We start from the raw sequence: 18386 nt of genomic DNA, 5'->3' as shown, positions 1-18386 counted from the left end.
AAATTTTTTTTTAAGAAAAGTGATACTGTTGAATACTAAATTGACCTAGTTTATAAACATTAGCTTTGATTTAAAAAAATCGTGTATTAGACATAGTATCCTTCACAAATTGTACTTTTCAAGTTCTAGTTTTGTTCATTTCGTGAAAATACTACTTAGCTCTATGTCTTTGACATAGCATTTCATAGTAATAAATACTCTTTATAATTTCTAAACGTGGTAGGTTCAGAAGAAGTTTCATACATGTTCAGTAGTTTACCTAATATAACACAGAAATACTTTTGCTGTATCAGAAATGGACAGTCACTAAAATGCATGAAGGATCGTTTGTTGTGGAGAGTCTCTTCTCAAAAGGTCACTATATGTTTGGTTTGGCCTTTTTCTGGTCACTTAAAATTTAAAGACTCTTTTCCTTTTAACTTATATGTGGTTGTTGCATTTCATTGAATTTAAATTTTATAGTTCCTTTACGTTCTGGTTACCCTTCTCTAATGTTTTGAATAATCACAACATATTCTGCAAAAATGTCTGTTTTCAGCTATCTTCAATGTCACCCAGCTACTTTCGTTTTACTCTATGTGAAAAATGATTGCATTTTAAAATGAATTCTTATTGTGCTTAATTTTAACTGTGATTCTCAAACTTAATGTTATGTTTGTTTTTTTGTTTATCCTAGGCTTTCTCTTCTGGATTTAGCCCTTAACGACACAGAATCGTTAAACGTTGGATCCTCTAGGAATTTTCCTTTGTAACTCCTGTACAACTATGTCACCAGATCATCTTTCTTGAATATAACTGCTTGGTTATAAAGTTTTAATCACAATGAATTCAGGCTTATGGAGTCAAGAAAAAGCCAGTTCATCCTATTGGGAAGAGCGTATCTTTTATTTGCTTCTCCAGGAATGCAGTGTTTTAGACAAACAAAATCAAAAGCTTTTGAAAGTACCCAAGGGTAGTATAAGCCAGTTTATTCAAGATCGTTCTTCTGTGGGACACGGCAGAAATATCCCATCTAAAGGCAAGAAAATGCAGATTGGTTTAAAGGTTCTGGAACAACCGTATCCAGTCCTGTTTGTGGATGAGAAAGATGTTATTGAAATAAATGAGAAACTAGCTGAGTTGCTTTTGGCTATTACCAGCTGTGAGGAAAGATACAGCCTATTTAAAAGCAAAAGCCGATTAAGTAAAGGCCTGCACATAGATGTTGGCTCACCTGTGAGAGTACAGCTGAGGTCGGGAGATGATAAATTTCCTGGAGTTGTTCGCTTCCGGGGACCCTTGTCACAAGACAGATTATTACCAGGGATATTTTTTGGAGTAGAACTACTGGTAAGTTGTTCATTTTTTTTTTTTTTTGCATGCTTGATACATTAGCTCAAACAAAATTTGTCACATAGTTCAATTTGTAAAAAATGACATCCATCCAGAAGGTCTGGATGCCCTGCAATTACTTAAAATTGAATACAGAATTATACAAAGCATCTATTTTCAGCCTTGTTACTTCCAGCACATTAAAGTCAGCTAGCAACAAGGACAACTTATGGGTGGTTTTTATTATTTTTATTAAATGAGGCTCCAATTCAGCAAAGTATTTAAGCACATAGCTAACTTTTTTTAAGCATATGAATAGCCCTGGAACTTAAGCCAATATGACTGCTCAGGTGCTTTTAGTTACTCACCTCCTAAAATACCTTGCTGAATCAGGTCCTAATTGTTTACTGGAATTTCTCCAAAATGATGAATAATAATTCCTACAAAAATATTAGTATTTTTAATGTTTTGGTTTCTCTTTCCAAAATCCAGGAAGAAGGTCGTGGTCAAGGCTTTACTGATGGACTGTACCAAGGAAAACAGTTTTTCAGATGCGATGAGGATTGTGGAGTTTTTGTTGCCTTGGACAAACTAGAGTTGGTGGAAGATGATGACAGTGAACTAGAGAGTGATTATGCAGCTCCAGTTGACACGATGCAGGTAGAACTTCCACCTTTGGAGATCAACTCCAGGGTTTCTCTGAAGATAGGAGAAGGTATAGAGTATGGGACAGTTATATTCTGTGATGTCTTACCAGGAAACGAAAGTTTAGGATACGTTGTTGGAGTGGACATGGTAAGAAAATCTGATTTTAATAACTTTTGCGTGTGTGTTAGTGAAAGTACATGCAATTAGAAGATAAACAGGTATCTACAAGTTACTTCGATGGAGGCTAATGACAGGAAAGTGGAAAATCAACACTGACATATATAGATGGCATTCAGCAGCTATTTTTGGCATGAGGTAACAATATAGTATTTGACTCAAAAGTTTTTAGGCAGAATAGTCTGATTAAGTTGCCTCCACTGCGTTACTTGCTTTGTTAGGTATCACATGAGGCTTGGGTATTATTGAACTAATGGTTTGGCTTGTGAGTGTGATTTTTACATTTATTTTGCCTTTAGGGGAAATACACTGAATTACTTTTTCCTCTTTTGTTTTGGATTTTATTTTGGTATAACGAGTTTGTTTGCATATCATTTTTTTTTTTGGTCTGTATTTGCAAGAACACTGAGGTTTTGAAGAACGATACTTTACCTATCTATAAAATACTAAATCTATTCTCTAAATTTAGTTGTCATGTTCATTTTGTTTAACTTATTCTTAGCAATTTCTGAAAAATTTACTTAAAATAAACAATACCCATGCTTTTGATAGAACCTGCAAAATGTTTTGGCCTGTGCTTCCTTTCCTGATTGCAGCAGCAGCAGCAGTTTGAACAGCTCCAGTGCTTGTTAGCTAACCTAATTATTAGTACAGAAAGAGAACTTAGTAGATGGCACATTCATGCAAACAGGAAATATTTGTGAGATGGACTGGAAGAGGTAATCTTTTTTTCTTTTTTTATATTGCTTGTAAGATTTTTTTTTTTTTTTTTTTTTAAGCCCATACATGTTATAAGTAAGTGGAATATTTTAACTCTTACTAAAAGAAGAATAAGAGTCTTCCATGGTGCAAAAACCTATTGTGCCATTGCATGAAGAATTGCATCAGTTTTGGCATTTCTATATTAATGACCAGTATTAAATCAAGAACAATTTTCACATTTTTATTATCTTTAAGGCACTTCTGTTAATTAATGATCACATGTCTATTGCATGTTAAAATATTGTAGCAGAACATTATCTGTTGCCAACATTTATGGATTCTGAGAATGGTGTACTATGGATTTTCTTTTTTTTAAATTCTATACTTGAAATTTTGTTGCTAAGCAAAAATTTATTTTTCAAACTTTGCATTTTTCCACTTTGTGCCACATATGGCCAAACCTGTATCTAAACTCTCAAGTGTGTGTGTGTGTTTTTTTTTTTTTTAAATTCTGTAAATACTTCTTTTGGATAATACTTTGAGATCTTTAATTTTTTATTTTTAGGATAATCCTATTGGGAACTGGGATGGAAGATACAATGGAAGACAACTTTGCAGTTTTGCAAGTGTAGAAAGTACACTTCTCTTGCATATCAATGATGTTATCCCAGGTATACTTTGTGGATTTGAAAAATAACTGGCTAGTTAATATGTAAATCAGTGCAAAGTATATAATTGCAAAAATAAGTGCATTAATATTTTTAAATATACCCCACTGATTAGCTTTCCTGGTATCTGCAACCCCTTCTGTTTATGCAATAACCATTCAAGTGGAGAGGATTTTTGATGGGAAGCAGATTGTCTAATGAATACTTGTGGATAAATATTTGAGTACTGGTGGTGGCAATGCACCCGTTCTTGAAAAGATTCTTATTAATCATCCATCAGATTGTGTTGAGCAATTGTGAATATCTGGAACAAGAAAGTAATTTCTTGTGTAGTACGAAGCTTAGGTCATCCAGTACAATGCAAATAATACCATGTGATTTACCAGTATCACACAATGCAAATACCCATAGTATTAATTTCTGAAACATCCAAGTTAAAACTGTGGAATGCATGCAGTTTGTTGTTCACATCGGTTCAACAAACTAACCTGCAATAACTACAACCCTTTTTTGTGTGGATACTTCACAAATGGTGTACTAAAATTCAGTTTTCAAATTGCGATTTTTCTAGCTCTGGTCAAAATGCTGTGCTCTGTGGTAATCAAAATTCTGATCTAGAATATGTAAACACCTAACTAAAATTCGTTACTTTTAGTATTTATATATATTTATAAAAAAATATATATTTTGGGGGGTGGGGCCTAGCATAGTTGTGGTATTACACTGCTGGGGTCTGTAACTACAACCTTCTCCCCACTCTAACCGTTCTTCAAGAGTACATTCATGCTGAGGAGTGGTGTGAAATAGCACAGACACATAATGCCACTCATGGAAGCATTATGTACATCTCCTACTCATTTGTTTAGTTTGCAGTACTTGGGGTGCACTGGATTCTGTTTAGTTTTTCCTCCAGAAAATAGGTTTCTTAAGGACTCCCACATATTATCCGTAAAGAACGTTTGTTGCAGCAGTGTTGATAAGTCATAAGTATTCAAAATTGTGGGTCTGTCTTAGTTGTTTCTACTAGCGACATTCATATTTATGCTTTTGAATAGGAATTTTAATATCACAAAACCTGAACTCAGTGAATCTAGTTTTTCTGCTTTTAAAATGTAGACTTCAAAGTACAGAAATAATTTGTGGTCTTTTACTTAATAAATACAACTGAGTATACCTTTTAGTCATCCAAAAATTAGGTTTTGTTCCGCTCAGTTTTGCTAAGTTGCTGTGTAATGCCCAAATATAGCAAAAGTATTTAAGCATATCCCTGCCTATCTTTAAGTAGGTGTGTAGTCTAGTTTATTTTATTTTAATGGAGTTACTTGCATGGTTAAAGTTAAGCATATGTTTAAATGCCTTGCTTACTTGGGGCCTAACAGTTCAAAAAGAATGACTATAGTCTTTTTTTATATATTAAATACAGTTTTATTGTCAACTGTGTCATGGTAAGTTGTTGGAACTTAAGAGGACTATACACTTTATCATGGTAAAATGGTAAATCCTTCCAAAAAAATCCCAAGTATCTTCAGGGGATGTTGTTTTGGATGGCTGGGCAGAGATAAGCTAATGTACTCCAGCAGAAGTCACTGAAGTGTGTTTAAATGTACTACTCCTAAGGGGTTATGCTGCTAAAATGTAAATGAACTGCTATTCAGAAACATGAGGGGTTTTTTTTATTTGAACTCTAAAAGATATGTTGCATGTTCCAAATCTTCTGATGTTATGCAGAAGAAATGATTTTCTGCATGCATGATAACTTGCTGTTTTCAATGAACTACATTTAGCGCATTGCGCATAAAATAGGCGGAAATGCAATCAACATTATATTTAAATTGTTGCATGACCTGTTTTTTTTTTTTTTTTTAATTCTCTTAATTTTTTGTCAATTCTTTCTGTAAAGGTGGGGGAGAACATCTTCTACTTGGGGGTGAGGGGAGGAAGAGTTCTTCATTGGCTTGCAATTAATAAGTGGGTTTTTGACCACATGCAGAATATGAGACATTACAACATACAAAGACAAACCACAGCCTAACAAACGTATAATTGATATAATTTTGGAAAACTGAGGCAGCTAGATTGTGGCATAACTTCATTTAAAGTTATGCTTGTTTTGGGGGTCTTGTCTTCTATATTGTCATCTTGCAAGGTTCTATTATTTAGTTTCATTTTGCAGTGTATATTGTAGATTTTCCAGTAGCAGGGAACTGCTCCTTAAAATTTCATTCATAATCTCGAGAAAAATCCCATGAATAGTTCTGAAACACATTTTGGTTCTTCATGCTTCAACTTCTTGCAGTAAACATAAAATTGACATGTTACAAAATGCAAGTTTTTATCTTTTTGCTTGTCTGAAATGTTAAAGGATGTCTCGTGGAACAGTACATAAAATATAGTTAATGAAATGGGGGGGAGAACCTTACAATGAAATTAAAGTGTTTCTTACACCTTCATCATGACATCAGACCTATTCCAAGATGTAGTCATAAAAGGCCTGATATTAAAAAAATATATTGTAGGTCTGCTTCCTCAAGAATATATTTATGTGGAACATTTGTAAGTGCGCTTTTTAAAAAGGTACCATTGACTTGAAATCTGGTCCACTTCGAAAACTAAGTGGGGAATACTTTCAGGTACCTACCTCAAAATCCCATCCAATTATTGTGAGAACTGATAGGCCAAAATTTTCAAATCTGGGTGCCTAAACTTAGGCTACAAAAGCCATACTTAGGTAACTCATCATGAAATCAGTCTGATTTTCCCCTCATCCAACCCCCACTTTCTATAAGGTGATGGTCACCCACAGAGACCATTTAAATCAACAGGAGCTGCATGTGCCCAGTAGTCTCGAAAATCGGGCCACGTGTTAAGACTCTGACCTTGTATACCCAGGCTTGAAATCTTTGGCCTTAAGTTTTTAATAAGAGAAATGTTGATGATCGTTTTATTTTACTGATTCTTGGTAGTGGTAGTAGAGGGACATTTACTGTGCTTTATTGTACTATGGTTTTAAAGGTTTTATTACTTACTTTTTGCCTTATAAGCATAGTTTTATAACCTCAGTTATGCTTGCACCTATGTGAAAAAACTAAAATTCTACCTCTATGCCTATTCTAGAGACTGTATCACAGGACAGGAGACTTCCCAAACTTGCCTTTGCCTCAAGAGGTGGTGGTGACAAAAGCTTATTCAATCATAGTAAGCAAAAGGTCACAGGTACTTGAGAGTAATTTTACTTCTTAAAAACAGTCCTTCTTACTTTATTTTTAGGGATGTTTGTAGGAAAAGGGAGCATTTTTAATTTATTTATTTGTTCATCTGCTCTTCCTTGGCATTTGAAGTCAGTCCTTTGTGAAATCATAATAAAGACTTCAGGTGAGGAATAGCAGCAACTGTTTCCATGAAAATGGCTGTAGGAAAAAACACTGGCAGGGAAATACAAAAAAATACATTGCATAGAAGCAGAATACAAAGCTGAATGTGTTTTTTTTTTTTTTTTTTTCCTTCAGTTTTCCTGGAGGTTCACTTAGTTGGTTGTAAATAGGTTTGGAAAGATTAGACGTTTCGGTAAATGTCAATTTCTCTCTGGCTTCTCTCCCCCCCCACCCCCCAAAAAAAAAAAAAAAAGAGCAAACCTTCTGTTGATGATTGGAGATTGCAGATAGGCAAAAGTAAGAAAAATGCTACTCGAGAATTTGTTTTGGTTAGGAATATTTACTGTGTATATTTTGACACATTATATTATAGTTTGTCTTTTAACAATGTTAAAGCTCTAACATTTTGAATCTCAGTGTCTACCTTCATTAAATTCTGAACCCCCTCCATAATTTTGCACAACTGTAAAAAACTTTTTAAATAAAATCAGTTTTTTGCCAAGCCAAGTTGTAAAATTACCATCTGCAAAGTGAATATTTTGCAAAAAATATCCCCACCCCCACTCCCCGGCTCCAGTCCTACATTAAATGGATGTCCATTGAGGTTTGTGTAATTCTGTGGGCACAGGGATCTACCTGCATGGAATTCAGTGTGGAATTGGACTTTAGTTTGCTCTTCTACTCTGAACTAGTTAATTGAATAATTAATTTTTATTTAAAGGGTAACCAGTTAAATAAATATATATGAAACTTCAGCTTGGACAATTAAAATAGTTTTAGGAGCAATGTTACCTCAGTGCAGGCTTTGAACTTTGTTGTCTTTGCTGCAGGAGTACTCGCTGCCCCTGGAAAGTGGGAGGCAGGATTGCTTGTGTACAAGATATGTAATGAAATGAGCACAAAGCAGGATTTTTATTAATGCTGTTTCTTCTAGGATCTACCTCCGAGCCTGGAAATAGAAACAGATCTGAATTTTTTTACACATTAAATGGCTCTCCAGTTGATTCTCAACCACAAACTAAATCAAAAAACACATGGTATATTGACGAAGGTAATGAGGGATAAGTTACCCTTTTATACAAATGCATGCTGTTTCACATAAGGCTATAATGAAATGTTCATTAGCACTGTGGAAAGTGAGTGTTACTTGGGCGGGGAGGGGGGAATCAAACTGTTTGAAATAGGTGTTCTGTGTTTGATCATGCCAAACATTGATGAATACCCCTTTAACCAGTGGTGGACAACCTGCGGCCCGCAGGCCACATGCAGCCCGTCAGGGTAATCCACTGGTGGGCTGCGAAACAGTTTAACATTGACCGTCCCGGCAAATGGGACCTTGGGAAGCGGTGGCCAGCACATCCCTATGGTCCGCGTCCCTTCCTGCAGTTCCCATTTGCCGGGAACGGCTAACCGGGGCCTCTGGGAGCTAGCTGCAGGCAGCCGTGCAAATGTAGACGAACTGTCTGGTGGCCCTCCAGCAGATTACACTGACAGGCTGCAGGTTGCCCACCACTGCCTGAGAGGTATTATATACACTTTAATCTTAACTTGAAGATTGTAGCTTTTCAACTCTGTGGTAGGTAGGTATGTAACAAACTCATTGTATGTAAATGGGGGCGAGTTATACGTGTTACACATGACATTGTTGAGGCACATCACTGAATGTGGATGATACCTTCAAACCTCCTCCTGGTACATAAAGGAGTTTTATCTGACTCATCCTTCTGTAGTTTATTTAACTCTCCAGTTTTAAGTGGATCATAATATTGCCATATTCAGTACACCAGTTGTTCAGAGTTATAACAAAATCAGCTAGCTATGTTTGATAAAACAAAATTGTACTTGCATTTTTGTATCTAAAGTTTCTTGAAACTGCACACTTGATTTTAAGGAAATACCTAAAGCATGTAGGATCAGTAAATCTTGATAGTTTCTGCTCTTGTCTAACAAAAGACAGAGGTTTATACTATCCCCAGAAATTGCTTCTAGGGTCATAACAGGTGTGTGTCATCTGGCAAGGAGTTCTTATGGCTGAAACTGGGGAGGGGGACTGCTAAAAACATGGGTTTACAATGAAAGCACATACAGCAGTAACAGGCACTGAAGTCAATAAACTTAAAAATGAAACTGAGTTAAGATCATTCCTGGCTGCCTAGCAAATAATAAATGCATTATTTCAGTGTAAAATCAGTTTGAGAGAGAATTTCTCTGATTTAAAGTGAGTAAGAACTTATCATTTCCTGGAAAGTAACAAGCATGAAGGAGTTAATTTTGTGTGTTTGGAATTTTTAAATACTGTCACATGAAAGGCTGACAAGAAAAGAATAAGTTGCTACTTGCTCTGTGAATGCCAGTTGTGCATCGTAGACCAGCTAGGGAGTTGAGACAAGACGTAAGACGCTTATAAATAGTATCAAACTAGTACATCTGCTTGTGACCTCATTTATCTAGCACTGAATTACTCATGATTTATTTACGTTTCTTCAGGTAGCAAGTCAGTTACTTTATCCTGCATAAGCACTAGATGACAGATCCTATCTCTGCGTGAACCAAAATATACTCTTACGATATGCCCAGGGGATAAATGATGTCCTAAATCAGATATTTATAACCTATAGTTAATAACAAGCAAATGTGAAACATACTACACTAGTTACTAACTGCCAGCTGTCAAGTCATTCCATGATTCCTGTTGACCTGTATATTAAGACAACTGGTTTTTTTTTTTGGCCATTCCACATAGCATATTTCTTAAAATTTGTGACACCTGGACACAGCTATAAAGATTGGCAGTGTAAGAAAATTCTACTCTATATTTATCTTTAGACTAAGTCTTCCTATAGTTGCCTGCTAATGTACCCTACCTTGACTTAGAAAATCTGTGCTCTTTGGTGCATTATGCTGTGGAGTCTCCTCACCAAACACTGCCTGATTTAGGGTGATAACTTTGTGAAGTGGATTATTGTCCATTAGGAAGAGATGTGAGGTTATAAACTATTTACTTAGTTTGGCAAACTTGACTAAATACAGGAAAAATCTAGAAGCAAAAGGAACAGTGTTTTGTGATGTCGGGAAATGTTGCTCCACAAGCATAATAGCATATTAGCTGCCCCTTTTCATTTTAAATGAAATGAAATAATTTAGGCCTTCAGCAGAGCTATGTAATTTTGAATACTAGCTTGTGCAGAAGGAAGAGGGATAGACACTCTCTTCCCCAGCAGAAGACATGCATCTGGGACACACAATTCTTGGAGCTTTTTGGCATACTGGGAAAATGTGCTTACAGCACCATATACAGTAGCACAACATGGCATAATTCCCTTCTCTGAGCCTAGCAGTTCTGTTGGCTGCTGTGGAAGTGAGCACAGGTCTAGCCCTACCTACTCGCCCGGGTGTCTCATACTTCCAGTAGTGTTTGGAGGCAGCGTGTAGAGAGGCTAGCTGGGGCTCGTCTCTCTCCGGGCGGCCAGGAACCACACCGCCTCACTACCTTTGGGCTCTTGCGGGGAATTAGTCTGGCTGCGGGAGTCTTCCTCTATGGCCTTAGTGAAGGTACAGATAAACACAGTGAGCCTAGGTCAGGCTGGGGCAATGGTGAGTCAGGCCCTCAGGCAGGGGCTGAGCAGTAACAGTATATAATAACAGGCCCAAGCCCTAGGTTCCAATGGGCCTAGGAGAGGGGGAGACTGCCACCCACAAGTTGGGTGGCAGGGGGATGCAGACCCTCCCACTCCACTGCATCCCAGCCCGGGGCCCTAGCAGCAGCAGAAGACCCGCTACTGATTCAGTGGGGATCCTGGCCGCAACCCACTGACATTGGCTGCAGCACTGCGAGAACCCGACTAGAGTTGGCTGCCCCCAGGCTATTCCCAGACTCCCCCTCTTGAGGTACCTGGGTCAGGGTGGTGTCCTCATGGGGGTCCAGCACCATGGATTCCTTGGGATAGCTGGCACGGGGCAACTCCTCTGGGTAGCTGGTGCGGGGCAGGTCGGGCCAGTCCTCTGGTTTTCCGCAGGCCGCTGGGCTTTCCCAATTGTGAGCTAGGCCGGAGGCGTCTGGCCTTCCCAGCATCTGCTTCCCTAGTGAGCCCTGAGGTTGGGCCTTTATACTTCCAGGGCAACGCCTGACTCTTGGGGGCGGGCTCAGAGCTCCCTGGCTCCGCTCACTGTGGTGTCTGGAGGGGCTCGTCCCTCTCCAGGGTGGCAGGGAACCACACCACCTCACTACACAGCGATTCCTGGTATCTCTACAATTTGTGACTAGTTTCCACTTGCAGTGGTAGGGAATACCTTCTGGTGCACCCGCACAGGGACCAATCATAACAGCATTTTCTATCCACAGCTACAGTAAGATACTGTTTTTGACCTACAGAGCCTTTCTTTGGGAAGCAAGTGAGCTACTTAATTTGTCCCTTGTTTCTTTGTTAACAGTTGCTGAAGACCCTGCAAAATCACTTGCCGACCCATCTTCTGGATTCGGTCATTCTTCACCACCACTACAGCCGCCTCCAACAAACTGTTTATCTAACGAAAATAGATTTCACTCTCTACCTTTTAGCCTGACAAAAACGTCTCATACTAATGGTACTATTGGACATAGCCCCCTCTCTCTGTCTGTTCAATCAGTTATTGGGGATTTGAACACTGCTGCCACCCAGGAAAGTCCATCAACAGTAGTGCCTGTCAATAACTTGCATGGTCTTGAGGCAGGTTCACTGGCTGAAGTAAAAGAAAATCCTCCTTTCTATGGAGTAATCCGCTGGATCGGTCAGCCCCCAGGAGTAAATGAAGTATTGGCTGGATTGGAACTGGTAAATAATACAAACTGCACAGTCGTATTGTTTACAGTTCTATTTTCTGTCTGTCTTGCAATTTAAGTAATAGTTTTGTAACTGAGGACCAGAGCCCATGTACTCTACAAAATACCAGTAATTTGGCTTGGCTGAAATATAGTTGTCACATGATCTGAGTGCAGCATAGTTTAAATTTTTGAATAGGACTTAATCATTTTATAACTCCATTAAAGCCCTGTTTCATCACCAAGTTATGAGATGGTTGGGATCTTTCTGTACTACAGATAAAACTGTTGTAGTTATACATTTTTGTAGTGTAGAAGAGCCTTAAATTCCTTTTATTTGTTTCTTAGTTTATATAGGCTGCTCCATCAGAATTTGTGAATTACTGGACATCCATCATTTTCTCTTTAAAAAGACAGGGAATACAACCTACATAAAATATTGTCTGTAATAGTCTTCAGAATGTGAAGGCTGTTACCAGATGGTAGAATATTAGCACAATGATTGCCACCATAGTTCCACGGTAACTAATAGTTATATTCAGAGACTTGAATTTAGCAGTGGATTTAAGTCATACCTAATAGGTAGAGCAGAGCAGAAAATGGTTTTCCAAGTCCTGCTCTGCTTTGGAACAAAACTGGGACTTTTCAAATTTTTTTTGGAGGGAGGAAGGGAGAGAAAAGAGAGACACACCCACCCCAGAATAGCTCTAACCACTATATACTAGCATTCACCTGGGATATGGGAGACCTGGGATCAAATCCTTGCACTGCCAGATGAAGAGTGCTCTAACCACAAGGCAACTGGTTATTTTGGGGTGGGTTTCTCCCGGTCTCTCCTGTTGGAGTGTCTTCACTTCATATGAGTAATATTTATTGGGCTAGAGAGAGACTCTATAGCCAAGTGATTAGAGTATTCATTGGGATGTGTGAGCCCAGGTTCCAGTCCATGAGTCTTTCATGTCCCATTTGAGTGTCCCAAGAAATCTTTCCTGACAAAAGTTACTGGAAAAAGTGTTTTTGTTTTTTCGCCTCCCCTTTCAGTTTTGATGAATTAGCATTGTCATTGACAAACCATTTTGCCGAAAATTCCCAACCAGTTCTACTTACAAGGCCAATTACACAAATTTCAAATAAAGCCACAGTTGCAGCAGAATTATACAGATTTGTGTTATGATTTTGATATTTTTATGGTAGTCGTAGACCTGGTTGTGACTGTGCAGCAACTAAATTATTTTCTGTGCGCGTAATATGATGCCTCTTAAGAATAATTTTCTGTTGAATTTTACACAAGTATGTATTAAAATCCTAGCGGTATACATATGGTAAACATGTTTTCCCTCTTAAAGAGGAGGCAGATGAGGACATGGGTGCATTTTGATTTGTCACCAAAAAAACCACTGTAGCTGATTAACTCTGTCCTTCATCCTATATTTGCAGTCACAAATGATCTGCAGGCTGTGTTTTGTGACTCCATGGGCTAAACTTGGCCTTTGGACTTGCACATAGTACACTTCTGCAATAGGTCTAACATCTGTTTAATAGTCATTAATACCTTTGACAGCATCCTTGAAATAGCTATCTTCCAGTCTTAATCATTCTGTTCCCTGTTAGAATTATACTTCAAACATTCAGACTTCCTTCATGCTCACACGGTTACAGAAGCTGCACTGGTATATTTCCCCCCAGCCTGCAATGAAAAAATTCAAACGATAATTATTTATGGTGGTGAAAAATACTGCATAGAGAATACCGTAAACTTACCTGATTGCAGAGGGGTTGAAGGGCACAGCAATGTGGCTTTGCTGGTCTTATCATTAAACTAAAAAATAAATCACTCCTGAACTGAAGCCATATATACCAACTTGCAGCTCTAAATCAATCTTGCATCGCAGAGTAGAAAACTTGAGTAGAGGTGTCTTTATCATAGATATCTTGTCAAACACCTAAATCACCAGAATCCTAGGAATTGGACTTCTAGGACAGTAGTTCTGCATGCATTTTTTTCCGTTTTTTAAAAAAAAAGTGGTAAATCCCCTCTGTTTCATTTTCAGGAAGATGAATGCGCCAGCTGTACAGATGGAACATTTAAAGGAACTAGATACTTCACCTGTGCCCCCAAAAAGGCTCTCTTTGTTAAACTCAAGAGCTGCAGGCCAGATTCTAGGTTTGCGTCACTGCAGCCTGTTCCCAACCAGATTGAACGCTGCAACTCTCTAGGTATTGAACATGTCCTTCACAATTATTTACTAATGTGGAAGTAACATTCTTTCTGATTTTGGTTCTTCATGCAGTAGTCAGCTAGAAATACATACCATTTAAAAGGCTGTACAAACACTACTTAATCTGATTAGTAGTTGGTGAGAGTACTATGCACAGAACACAATTTAACATTTTTCTGTGAATTATTCCGTCAATGACTTTAAAGCAAAAAAATGTTCTACCACTACTTTTAAGAAAGTTGAAGCTTTTTCCTATTGCAGTCTTATATATCATATGACAAAGATCAGTGTGTAAATTGTGAAATGTATTGGAAATTGAAGTTTTTAATTACACTTGGCATTTCTCACTTTACTGATGGCAGCAGCAATCTTGCTGCGAGTTTTATAGAAATGTAGAGTTGGAAGGGATGTCAAGAGGTTATCTAGTCCAGTCCTCTGTGCTGAGGTAGGACACCCTGACAAGTGTTTGTCTAACCTGTTCTTAAAACCTTCAATTATGGGGATTCCATAACTTTCATTGGAAGCCTGTTTCGATGCTTAACTATCTCTATAGCTAGAACCTTTTTCCTAAATCTCCCTTGATGCAGGTTGAGCCAATTACATTTGCAACTCCAGCAATATATGATCTGGTTCAGATCCTGTAAGTCCGCTTCCATTCTCCTTCAATACAGCTTATTTTGAGAGGGGAAAAAATCAGCATGTAAATACTAACAACTTATTAAATGGAAAAGAGTGCTTGTGTATGTGGTGGAGGCATATTCTCTGGATGCAAAATATTCAGACTGTCTTGATGATCTTGTGCTAGATGTGTTTTGGCAAAGAGAGAGAGTTTCTAAACATTTGTACCTTTTAAGATGGTTTAAATAAAATATGTAAAAATTAGGATGAAATTCATTTATGCACACTAGATGAAACTATTCCAGTGTAGTGGGCTCAATCCAAGTGTGGTAATGTAGGACATCAGTGGGGCTTTAAGGACTTGTGCACCATTGCTGCAGAATGTGTTTCACTCACTGAGAATAAATAGTACAATAAATGCCACACTGCTTCCTTCCAGGACCTGAAGAGCAGCTCTCTGTTGCTTGAAAGTTTGTACATTCCTTCAAGACAAATTGGTCCAATAGAATGTTACATCACCAACCTTGTCTCCCTTTCTAGTATAGGGAAAGAATGGTTTTAAAGTAAGCAATATGTTGTCTACAAAACACTTATAGAAAAATCTTGATGGAGGTGAAATTTTGAAGCTTTTAAGTAACTTTAAAAAAATATTTTCAGCCTTTGGAGGATACTTAAGTGAAGTAGTAGAAGAAAACACTCCTCCAAAAACAGAAAAAGAAGGTTTAGAGACCATGATTGGAAAGAAGAAAGGTATCCAGGGTCATTACAATTCCTGTTACTTAGACTCCACCTTATTCTGGTAAGGTTTTTTTTAATTTTGTTTTTAATTTCTTTTAATTTGTGCAACTGAATTCAAAGATGTGGGTGAGGAGAAATGTTACAAACATAATAGAGTAGCAGAGTACTAATTTGTATTGAATGTTTTGCATTATTGCTGTGCAACGAACAATACATATATATGATTACATACTGGAGATGAACATAGTGGAATAACTATTGTACATGTTATGCCAGTGTAGGGATTACATTCATTTCAATTGAATGGAACCCACCAGGGCCGGATTGGCTCCTGACTATACATTGTGATATTCACTGAGTGGGTTAAATAACTTCCTAACATGAAATGTTTAATTTGAATTCTTGAATGGTTTCCAGTCATTATTCTTGTCTTCTACCTTTATTTTCTTTGGTGTGGAGTAATTTATTTTTGCTTGATTTTGTTCTTTACTTCCTCCTCTGGCCTTCATTGGTTTGTCTTGAGACTTAGTTATGTTCCTCAGCATTTTACAGAATGAAAATAATTTTTTTTTGTCTTTCAGCCTTTTTTCTTTTAGCTCTGTTTTGGACACTGTTTTACTTAGACCAAAAGAAAAGAATGATGTAGAATATTACAGTGAAACTCAAGAGCTGCTAAGGACAGAGATTGTAAACCCTCTGCGGATGTAAGTAGTTGCATAGAAAACATTGTATCAGAAGTAGCCAATGAGTCTCCAGTCTAGTATAAATTTCATAAATACCTAGCCAACTGTGCAATAGTATGTCAAGGGAATGAAAAGTTCCTTCCTGAGGACTGCTATTGTAAGGCAGCGAGGATAAACTGCTCTGGTGATTTTTAATCTAATTGGTGTAACTGCAGATGATCTTACAAAAAATGTAAGACGGCATAGTTATATCGGCATTTCCATTTTCTGGAACTGGAAACAAACTTGTCTCTAGCTTTAGATAAACCATATGTGTTGGCACAAAATAAGTGGTAGTAGTCACCAATGGTGACTTGGATAGACAGATTGTTCTAACTACCCAACATCTTGATAACTATGGCATGAAAAACAGTTGTACCTCAGTTTCTCTTCTGTTTAGGATTGTGTGATTCAGACGGACTCTTCTCTTCCTCGTTAGTCATTAGTAACGATCACAACTGGTTTTAAAAAGTTTCAGAAAATTCTGCTTTGTGGGTATATCATACACTGAAATAAATCATTTAGCAAATTATATTAAAAGAGAAATTCAAAGGTAATGAGTAGAGATGAGAAGTTTGAGGCTCATAGAACAAAGGAAATGTTACAGTAGGACATACATAGCAATATGCAGTGGGGATTATAAATTCATCTTTAGTTCAAAAAAAATCACTGGGGTCTATGAAAACATAATTAATTAGTAATGGTTATAGTTCTGAAGCTATACTTTGGTTTTACCATTAATAGCTTCTTTGTAAAAGTTTTAGCTTTCTTCCTTTGAAGAAAAATGCTGGATTTTGAACTCTTAGAAGTGAAGACGTGCACACCACTGGTGTATTTTGTGATTCCATGGCCAGAGAATGGATTGCACAATCTATCTCCAGCCAAAGAAATCTCAGATGATTGCTAGGACAGAAAATTAAAAACTTTTTGTTTGTTTTTGTTTTTTTGTCTCCCCTTGCCCCCAGTGTTTCAAGGCTTTTCGCTACACCTTCCCACAATATAGAAAGAGGAGACACGTCTCCTCTCTAATTCACAAAACTTCAACCACCTCCATGTTTCAAACGCAGCTTTTTGCATTCAGAAAAAAGTGAAATACTCTTAACTGGAACTATTTCTGCAATGCTGTTGTGTACTGTCATTATAAAATTTGGTGAATACTGAATATGGTGGGGTAGTGCAAGTTAAATTGACAACTATTCCAAAACTGAAATGTGTGTAACACAAGAAAATAACACAAGAAACTAATTTGTTTCATGTTTTATAAAACTCTGAATTTACATGAAGCGATCACAGAAATGTCCATGCACCTCAGAATTCAGCAGCACTCTGTCATAGAAAACTGTGGCAATGATAAAGAACTTGGTCCATTGTGCTGCAGAATACAAGAGGTCTGGCATTTAGATTTATGAGGGGAATGCCAGATACTATAAAAGTCAGTAAGGGAAATAAAGTTTTTTGAGCAAATAGTCTGTATTCTAGCTTCTGGTTATTAAGTCTCTCTTCTCTATTGACTTGATGAAAAGGGTTAGCTAATAGTTTATTAAACCAATTTCTTAATGTAGTTACGGATATGTGTGTGCCACGAAAATAATGAAATTGAGGAAAATACTTGAAAAAGTTGAAGCTGCATCAGGATTCACTTCTGAGGAAAAAGGTAATTGTAGAGGTGTTTTTTTTTGTTTGTTTGTTTGTTTCTAGATATCTAGTAGTTGCTATAAGAAGGGACTGAAAAAATATATTAATTACATATTCTATGTTAAGATATACAGAGTTTTTTTTTTTTCTGTAGCACCCATCACTATAGTATCAAAACTTTGATTTAGGGATGGAGATTGAAGAATTTACTCTCCTGCTAGCTACTGCTGATGAGGAGGCCTAAACTAGCAATTTCTGCAGAATCTAAGCTTTTGGTCCCCCCCCCCCCCTCCCCCTTCCCTGTATTACAAAGGGGAAACTTCTTCCACCAGCCAGAGGAGGTCCAAGGCTGATATGAAAAAAAACCAGAGACCATGAGAGAGGTTGGAAAAAGAACTTTCTTTAGGAAGGCCAGCACCTTCCTCATGGAATGATCTTGAGCTCCTCCATAAAGCCCTTCCCCTTTCTGCTTTCAGGTCTTTCCTGAAGACTCACCTATGTTGTGAGGGAAACTAGCTGACTTTTACTTACAGGTTTGAGACTAATTAGCTGTAAAATATATTAAAAAATCAACAATCACAATATTTTATTACCAAGATGTGACCAGTCACTGCTCAACTATTCAGCTAATTTCCTTCTTTTCTGTTGGGAAAGTAGCATGCACTTCGCAAGTCCTGCTAGAAGCAAATTAATAATCCCTTCAATTAGGAGTGATAAGAAGACACGCCCACTGTTTTTGATATTGAGATCTGGATAGCAGATGTCTGTCTGTCTGATCA

At 37.5% G+C, this 18386-nt stretch overlaps 1 protein-coding gene across 2 annotated transcripts in view; it reads left to right on the top strand.

Moving 5' to 3' along the window:
* The window catches only part of CYLD (CYLD lysine 63 deubiquitinase), a 46731-nt gene that overhangs the window by 7952 nt on the left and 20393 nt on the right, over positions 1-18386 (top strand). The window contains exons 2-11 of one of the 2 annotated variants that reach the window (XM_084644765.1): positions 677-1329; positions 1804-1971; positions 3404-3509; positions 6621-6719; positions 7812-7928; positions 11309-11688; positions 13727-13892; positions 15170-15311; positions 15832-15954; positions 17535-17626. In XM_084644765.1, the coding sequence (XP_084500891.1) occupies positions 823-1329; positions 1804-1971; positions 3404-3509; positions 6621-6719; positions 7812-7928; positions 11309-11688; positions 13727-13892; positions 15170-15311; positions 15832-15954; positions 17535-17626 (1900 nt within the window). In that variant the 5' untranslated portion in view covers positions 677-822. Of the gene's footprint in view, positions 1-676; positions 1330-1803; positions 2107-3403; positions 3510-6620; positions 6720-7811; positions 7929-11308; positions 11689-13726; positions 13893-15169; positions 15312-15831; positions 15955-17534; positions 17627-18386 lie in introns of both variants that reach the window. The other variant, XM_084644764.1, reaches the window with a different exon arrangement.

The sequence above is a fragment of the Lepidochelys olivacea genome (assembly GCF_965140295.1).
Source record: "Lepidochelys olivacea isolate rLepOli2 genome assembly, chromosome: 12".
NCBI lineage: Eukaryota > Metazoa > Chordata > Testudines > Cheloniidae > Lepidochelys > Lepidochelys olivacea.
The sequence above is the reverse complement of the archived record's forward strand: the minus strand, read 5'-3'. Positions and strand labels throughout refer to the sequence as shown.